At 52.6% G+C, this 9,015-nt stretch overlaps 1 protein-coding gene across 1 annotated transcript in view; it reads right to left on the reverse strand.

Moving 5' to 3' along the window:
- Positions 1-2,314: 2,314 nt before the first annotated feature.
- SRGAP3 (SLIT-ROBO Rho GTPase activating protein 3) overlaps positions 2,315-9,015 on the reverse strand; it is a 257,414-nt gene continuing 250,713 nt past the window's right edge. The window contains exons 21-22 of the mRNA XM_007463719.1: positions 6,593-6,920; positions 2,315-2,728 (exon numbers count right to left, since the gene is read on the reverse strand). Of these exons, the coding sequence (XP_007463781.1) occupies positions 2,315-2,728; positions 6,593-6,920 (742 nt within the window). The remainder of the gene's footprint in view (positions 2,729-6,592; positions 6,921-9,015) is intronic.

Below are 9,015 nucleotides of genomic sequence, written 5' to 3' on the forward strand. Positions count from 1 at the left end.
AAAGGCAGGCCTATTTTCAATAAGGAAAGATGAAGTTAGTCATTTCAGAGGAAAATCCACATGATCTGACTGGTGTTATGTATTTCAGGCAACAGATCTGTCAACTCAGATTTTCACTTTTCGTCTGGTAGTCATGGCAGAGGATGTGGCATTTTGCACAGGAAGCCACTGCATTTAAGGTCCTGCGAGTCTCTCTGGGGTGGAAATGAGAAGTCTCTTATCCCGCTGAACAGCACAGCATCCTTGCAAATAAATGACTTCAGGAGCTGGACCCAGCCCCACTCTCAGCCATCTATTAAATCTTGGACAAGTCACAGCCATCCTAAGGCCTTGCTTCCTCTCCTAACCTGTAATATGGGGCTATGTTTATGTGCTAAAAAGACAGCGGGCTCCTAGCTCGTTCTGAGGCTCTTTCATTTCCAGGAGTTATAGGCAAAACAAGGAAGGTCAAGTTTGTCACTGGCCTCTCCCTGGCATTCTTTCTGTGCCCTTTCTTATTCTTTCCTCCACTGTGTGCTCTCAAGGCCAGTGCTTCAGGCAAGGCAGCGTGGCTCACCACCCCTATACACCTAGGTAACGTGGCTTCATAGGTCCCCCCGTCTGGGGACCAGAGGAGAGGGCGAAACTTAATCCAATGGGCTGATATGGTAATGATGGAATGTCAAGAGGTGATGTACCTGCAGGACCGGGCTTCATGGCTCTTATGAAGCTGGTAGGAAAATTCCACTGCCCACTTCTCAAATGCCATTAGGAGGTTTCAAAAGGATGGCGCTGGATGGTTTTCACCTTAGTGATGACCGTGAAGAGAGCAATCGTGTTGGCACGATGCTTCCTAGGTTGCATGGCTTGCTCGCTTACATTTTTATAGAGCAGGAAACTGAGGTTCAGTGAGGTGAGTGACACGCCCCCCAAACCTAACCCCATATTTTCAATTGAGTTAAATGTGCTGGAGGAGGTGGGCAAAAGGGAAGGGAAAGGGGAGAGGGAAGCTTATTTCATTGCATAAAGTCCACCGAAGCGTTCTCTAGGATGGCAAGTGCCAAGGACTCCCTCCCCGGCCCTGGTCTGAGGTGGGCGCTTACGGCCCCGTGTGCTTCATGCAAGAGGCCACCAGCCAGAGCGCGTCACGGCCTGATTTCAAATTAAAATGATGGGACTCAAAGTCTCCTTGCCTGTTTAGTTCCAGATTTTGACACAGTATAATTAGTAGAAAGAGGAAAAGACAAAATTAAATATTTTGAAAATGGTATAAGTTAAACCTCTATAGTTACCACAGATTTATTCCTACAGCGTTTCTAGGTTTTAAAGTGTTCCACACCACTGTGTTTGGGTTTTTTTTTTCCTTTTTCCCAACCACACATAATACTGCGCTACGATGGGGCTCAGGCTCTCACCATCCCCTCTTCTACGGTCGAACACAGGCCGCTGCGGTCAGGGCTCTTCTCGCCAACGTCCTCCATGCCTTTGGGGTGCAGTTGGTCTTGGCCTCCATGTGGAAAGGCAGGGTCTCTGGGGTGGATGGGGGGGGTGCTCTGTGAAGGGTTCCCCACCTCTGGGAGCAGCCTGCCCGGGGTACCGCCTGCCCCACCCTTCCTTTAGGGGCAGACTGTTCTGGAAGGCCACAACTTCTGGAGACAGTGGGAGACTGGTTTTGTTTTTCTGCAGGTTAGTGGTATATTGCTTCATTCGCAGTTACTGTGGGCCTTAAATTCTCCCAGAAAAGTCCCTGCAAATCCCACCAAATAACTCAGCGGGAGATGTTTGGTGGCATGGGTCTGAGGTAAATCTAAGTTTCGTAAAAAGAAAAAGGAGATCCTATATACATTTCATATGTGTGTCCAGATCTAGTATATGTATATTGATGCATAAATATATATATATATATACACACACACTCCTACAGACACATACGTACATATATACGTGTACATAGGCACATACACATACATACACACGTATGGATGCATGTAGAGAGAATGTCGAGAGAATAACTTTCCAGTGACGATACGCGGGTGAAGCCATTTAACATTTGCCATGACCTTGGGAGAGGCTCCGGCTGGGGCGGCTGCTCCTCTCCGCTTGGCCATCTGTGTACACACGGGAGGGAGGCCTGTGGGTTCACGTGGCTAAAGGCAAGCTGTGGCTCGGGCCTGGGCCTCAGCTCCACACAGACCCGCTCCCAGGCTGACCTTCTGGGCCCTGCCCGACAAGGCCAGGAGCATCGGGAGGACGTGGGAGTCACAGAGGCCACCCTCGGCCACGGCGGGCCACGGCAGGCCACGGCGGGCCGGGGCGGTGCCCGCCACCCCGCAGGTCACATGGTGCCCGACTTGTCGGCCGAGCTGTTGGGGAACATCTTCTCGGTGGGCGTCACGGCCGGGCTGCCCACGCCCGAGCTGCTGCTGCTGCTGGACCGATGCTGGACCACGGGCCGCACCGGCCGCATGGGGGGCGGGCGCAGCTGGGCGCCGGCCAGGCGGGCGGACAGGGCTGGCTTGAAGGTGGTCATCATCTCGGTGGAGGAACTGCTGCTGCGACGCATGGCGGCGTCGGGGTCGCGGATTACGATGGTGTGCAGGGGGCTGGCCGGCTCTGAGCTGATGGGGCCTGGCGGGTTCTTCAGGGGCTCCAGGGTGTCCAGCACCACATCTGGCGCCTGCTTGACTGTGTTCTGCCTCTCCAGTTCCCGCAGCTCGTGCAGAGCTGTGCTCATGGTCTTCTCGATGTCCTGGGGACAGGGAGAGCGCTCGTCAGCACAGAGTCTGGAGGGCTGGGATCTAACCCTTCTGGGGCTGCTACCCAGCTTGTAGGCTTCTTAGGGAGGCTTCCCCACAAATCTCATGGAAGGGATGGAGAATGGATCCCAGGGAGTCTTATAACCGTAAGGAAAATCAGTGTGAGTATCACAGACCTAGTGGTGGCAGGCTCTGCAGTCAGACAGACCTGGGTTCAAATCCTATTTCTGTGACTTCCCTGCTGTGTGACTGTGGGCAAGCCACCTTACCTCTCTGAGTGTCAGAATCCTCATTTGTAGATTACAGACACGTATAATACTGACCTCAAGGGGTTGATGAGTGTATTTAATGATATGGTCCCTGTGAAGAGCATGGCATGGCACCTGGTACCTAGTGAGTATTTCCAAATAATGACAATAACAATGGCAATAACAGCTAATACCGAGCACCAATTCAAGCCCCTTCCCCTAACAATTCATTTAATCCTCTCACTTATCTGGTAGGAACTACCATTACGCTCACGTCACACATGAGGAAATGGAGCTCAGACAGGTTAAGTAACTTGTCCAGGGTCACACAGCTACTTAGCAGCATAGTAGTTCTGGCTGCAGCGTTCATGCCCCTAACTAGTATTATTAAAAAATATCTCTCTCCTTTGTCCATAGGAAATCTGTGTGGAGGTTGTATATCAGAATGTTTGCAATGCTCACCCCAGGATGGTAGGACTGTTACTTTCTTCTCTGTATTATAATCAGAAAAATTTTTTTAAAAATGGAAAATTTAAAAAGCAACAAAAATCTTCATCTGCCTACACAATTCCCAGGGATACTGTGATATTTAAGAGCTCATCAGCATGAGAGCGCTTTGAATGACACAGAGAGAGATTCTGGCAGCCCAGAGGGCCGACCTGGGGCTCAGCATTCCAGGAGTGGGCACTGGAGCTGGATGGCAGCATTTAACCCAGGAGCCTGGGGCCTGGATGCAGAGCCCAGGTTTGGGAGGGAAAAAGGCTCCTCTGCTACCCCTGCTGGGCAACCTCTGGCAAGTCTCAGTGGCTCCGCACCACACTCGGTCCAGGTGCTGAAAGCCCCCTGCTGGCCGTGAAGATGGGATGAGATGGTGGCCGTGATGACACTTTGTGAACTGCTGGATGGTGGTTTTCACACTCCCTTCAGCCAGAGTCCTCGGCTCCCGTGGGGTCTCCCAGGGATGCCTCCACACAGAGGCCGGGGGAGCTGCTCAGGCTGAGCTGGGCCACCGAGAGGACGGAACGGCTGCTGGAAGGTGCTGAGCCACCTCAGGCTCCGGGATGACTATTGAGACACACTAGCTTTTGTGCCCGGGGGCAGCTCTGGGAAAACTGAAAGTCTGGTCAGACTGATGGGGCTGGCGCCACGGTGCCCCGCGGCCCCTGCCCCGTCCACGCCTTCTTTCACCCCCTCTCCTCCCCTGTCCTCAGGCGGCTCCTGCCCGCTGGGCCGCCACGACAGGCTCCAGTCGGGCCTCCGTCAGGGTCCCAGCCTATCACCTTGTTTGGTGAAGAGACTACTGATGATTAGCTAATGACTAATATTAGCATTTATGCTTCCCCAGGACATTTTACCCTTTGCCCTTAACACTGTCTACTTTAAAGAAGATGCTGTTTGTGCCTTTATCTACAAGGAATAGCTGTGGGGCTGTGATGGGGGTCCCACCTGACAGGAGAGAAGGCAGTCCTGTCCCAACCTTTGCTACATCACAACCCTGCAGTGATCAAGCCCGCCTTCCGCGTCCCAGTCTGCTTAAAGTCCCCCACTGACATCACTACTCTGTCTGCTCTACTCCAGCAGGAGCCAAAAGGCAAAAGGAATAAATAAAATATAATTATCGCCCCTCCACCACCATCCCCACCACCACCACTCCACCCTCGCAGAGTGGGAGCCAGGAAGACAGCGAGCCCAGAGAAAGATCAGCTGGGGGGTTTAGGCGTGAGCCTTGCGTTAGTCTGAGAGGTGATGCCGTGATCTCAGAGTGGAGCTGCAGAGAGGCGCTGGGGAGCACGGACAGCGGGGGAACACGCTCCCTTTTCACCTCCTCCCGAACGAGACCTTCCCACCTTGGATGGGGGTGCTGCCAGATCCCCAAACTGCCTCTTTAACTGGGCTCCAATCTAAATCCTAAAAGACATTTTGAGACCAGAGGATTTCAGGTAACTCCACCTACTACTACATAGCTGCCCTCCGCAGCCTGCAATGTCAAGTGCTCATCAGAGCCAATGCTGAGCAGGCTGGAGGCCATCCAGGGTGCCCTTGGCTATTTACATGCCGTTTCCCATGCTCTGCTATCGAATGGCAGCTATCAAATTAGCGTGTGTAGATATGTCTGCAGACGGAAAATGCGAGCGGCACGCCCCACGTGTCTTCTTTAGGCCGCTCTTGCAAAATGCTCTGTGACTAAAGGTCAAAGAAGTCTGGGAGATGGGTGTGCCCTGCTCTCTTTCTTGAAGATTCACAATGCACATCAACATATTGAATAATTCTTGTTGCAGACAACCCATTCAAATTTGCCAGACCAGCATTCCCCAAACTTTCTTGACCATAGAACACCTTTTTCCCCCTCCATTAATACCCCATGGAACCAGTCTGCTGTGGGACCTACTTTGGAAACAGTGGCGTAAACTTCATTTGATTCTCCGTGTAAAGGGCTCTGGGCCAGGCCTCAGGTGGCCTGAGCTTCCAGGTGACGGCGGATGCTAGGGCAAGGCTTCCCAAGAGAATGGCCTCCAACAATGGAGGGACCAGCAGGCTGCCTGGCTGCTCTGCTGGACCCATGCCAAGATGCTGATACCTTGGGAGTGGGCATTGGGACCTGGGGCCAAACTAGATCCTGCGAGGTGTTTCACTTGCTGTGTTGATATCCCTGAGAACCTCTCCTGGCCTCCTCTAGAACACAGCCCCCAAGCTCTCAGCTTTCCCTTCCCCTTGTGAACAGGGATTCAAGGCCACTCTTCACAATACGATCCTAACCGACCCGAAGGTTCTAACTGTCTCTCTTTTCTAAACTGGGAGAAAACACTGGGAAGGGGTTACATAATGTGCACCCTGCCAAGTTCCAGAGGGGAAAATGGAAACTTCTGAACTACGATAAAACTATCAAAAACACAGGAAAGCAGCTATGCAAATTGTTACACAACTTAAACAAACTGTTTCTTAACAATTTCTTAAATGAATTTGTTTGGTTTGCTTGGCAAGTGTAAAAATCACACAGGTTTCTCATCCAAATTTTTAAGAAGTTATTTAAAAAAATACAAAACTCTAAAAGCGCTCTTGAAACGCAGAGTCCCCTCCTTCAAGACTCCTGACCCAGCTGCCATTTCACAGCTGTGTGTGTTACTGGTTGGCATCTCTTTCTTCTCTAAACCATAAGCTCCATGTGGTCAGGGCCTGGATCCATTTTAGGTCAATTATACTCTCAGTGCCAGCCAGTGATTGCCACACAACAGATGCTCAATCAGTATTTGTCAATAAATGAATGAATGAACAAATGAGTGAAATGAATGACAAGATGAACAAATGAAAACGTGACGAGCACGATCTTGCCACATTATGGAGGCGCGTCTGCCATTACCACATCCCCATAGCCGGGAATCCCACCTCTGGCCCTGGAGACTGGGCCCTTGGGTCTTCACAGGAGCCCCAGCCAGCAGTTGCACCCATCCAGCTTCCGCTCCCACAGGGGGGCCAGCTCATTATCTGCCTCACGTTCTGGCTCAGCCTGAGCCTGGCCTGAAGGGCGAAGGGGCTCCCCCGTCTGCAGGTGCCCACCCCCTGCCCCTCTGGGTGTCGGCTGGCGCAGCCTGCCCTCCCGCCGGCCCTTACTTCTGCCAGGGCCTCGGCCTCCAGGGACTTGTGGTCCCCCAGGCTGCTGTGCCTGGTGGAGCCGCACGTCGACCGGATGCAGTGCCCTTCGGAGAGCGCCTTCTTGTCGGGGTAGTTGATGCTGCCGGCGCTCCCGAACGTCGCCATCCTCCGCTTCTCGGGGCTCTCGATCCGCCCCCGGGAGAGGGGGATTTTGTGGGGACTGCTGGGGCAGGCGGCGGCCCGGGGTGGCGTGTCTATGCTGGGGCCCAGGCCCCGGGGCGGGCTGTGTGTGTCTCCCCCGCTTCGGCGTCTGGGGATGGCTGCTCCATCAGATCGTAACCGCACTCTGCAAAGGAGCCAGGGGGTGGGGGGGTGGGGCAGAGGTCAACCCTGGCCAGTGTCACACGGGTCAGCCAACCCCCAGGCCACACGCTACACACTAGTCTAGGGAGTGGGTATAGTAAAGCCTCGTTCAGCCAGACTCTGCGGTTCTGCAGGGAAGGCACTGTCTGAGCACATGACTCAGGCCCGTGGGTTTCATCTGCACACACGAAGGAGTCGGGGGCGTTCCAAGCTCCAGCCGGGGGTGGTGCCAATTACATAGTGAATCTCGTCTACACGTTAGGTCAGGGCCAGGAGGATTTCAACCTGGGAACACTTCGCTCCCGGTTAGGTGGGCTCATGGTATGTTCTTAAGCGGTTTAGAGGTCTCCATGATTCCAAAGGGCCTCTGACTGGTCTGAGGCATTGAGGCTTGACTATACCAAAGAGTTACCAGCTCCCTGCAAGCTCCCTGAAAGATGGCCCTGGTTTCCGTGCGGCAGCACAGACAACAAGTCTGGTGAAAACAGCGTGGGCTGGGGCTCAGGACACTGGGTTCTAGGCTCAGGAGGCCCCCCCGGGAACTGACCACAGCCCAGTGTTGTCACCAAAGGCTGTTCCTATGAAGCTTTTCCAGACCTTGGACAACTAGTCATTAAGAGTAAAATGTGCATCACTGGAACGCCTTTCGTGCACTTGGATACCTTTCAGCCCTCAGGGAGGCTGTGGTGGAGTGAAAAGGGTGTCCATCAGGAAGGCGAATTCTTGTCCTGTCTCTGTCACAGACTTCCCAGTGACCTCTTTCAGACCTACTTTATTAATCGGTTAAATAGGCATAATATTCCTTGCCCACCTTCTGAGGGAGGTTCAGTGGGTGGGAAAGCACTTTGAAGAGGTTCTACCCACAGGAGATTTTCCTGTGTCTTATGGAGGGCACTGAAGACTCAAAGGCACTGGTGAGGGGAGGGAAGGCTGGAAGTGGCAAGGGGGCAGGGAAGAGGGGCAGAGTGCGGGAATGGATTGTGACGGGGACCAAGCTCAGTGTGGTCAGCAGCGCTTTAGACCCTGTGCCACCAGCCAAGCTAAGCACCGCCTGTGGGCAGCCCAACAGGACCAAAGCATTGGTGTTCGAGAGGAAGAGTACTGGGAAAGAAAGAACGAGAAGAAGGTAGATGAGAGAGGACAGAGAGAGAGGGAAATTGAGGCAGGAGAAGATACGGCCCCCCTGGAAGTCAAGGGACCATGACTCTGTCATCTACCTACCCCAAGCGTCCATCTCCCCTGATTCTATCACTTATCAGCACCCTGAACCGAACGGAATACACTGAAAAGAGGCACTGGGACTTTTGCTGAAATAACTTCATAAACATATGTTCCTATTGTGGCTGATTTCTCTGGCTTTATCTGCAAGTACCCCACGTGTGGGTTGATCCCATGACCTCTCCACCAGAAAAACAAAGAACATGACATTTTGAGAATTCGATTAAGAAAGCAGTGACACACTGCCAGCTTTCCTTTTCAACGTCACATCTTGTGGGGAAGAAGGGGCCACGACAGCCTCCCTCTCTCCCTCCTTCTCTTTTCCTTATTGTATTTTTTTTCTTTAAACAACCACGTGCTTTGGACTATACCTGTAGAGGGAGTGAGGAGCCCAACTCCGTACCTGGCGGAAAGATCATGTGACAGCCCCGCCCACACGCAGGAGTGAAGAAACTGGCAAATCTGCTCCCACCAAATATGTGAGTGGAGCCGAGTGTCAATTTCCCCCCACGAAGTGGGTGTGAGGCTTCTGTTTCTGCAGTGCACTTCAGGGACTAAGTGAGCTTTACATTTTTAAATATAACAACTTAGGTCTTCAACAGAAAGTGGGGAGGAGGTGTAAGAACTGGAGACAGAGAGGAAAAATACTTGCCAACTTGCAACTCTCTCTTTCCCGTTTATTATTACTTTAAATAAAAAGCATTGGTTGCCAATATGTCTTTCCTCCTCTTTCTCCACCTCTGCCCCAAGCTGGATAACTTTCTACCTGACATTCTAGGCCAGTTCCAGCCAGCCCACCAGGTGTACCCCACGTCATATCTTGAGGGGAAGAAGGGGCCACAACAGCCTCCCTCTTTCCC

The sequence above is a fragment of the Lipotes vexillifer genome, unplaced genomic scaffold (genome assembly GCF_000442215.2).
Source record: "Lipotes vexillifer unplaced genomic scaffold, Lipotes_vexillifer_v1.1 scaffold1387, whole genome shotgun sequence".
In the NCBI taxonomy this organism is placed as follows: Eukaryota; Metazoa; Chordata; class Mammalia; order Artiodactyla; family Lipotidae; genus Lipotes; species Lipotes vexillifer.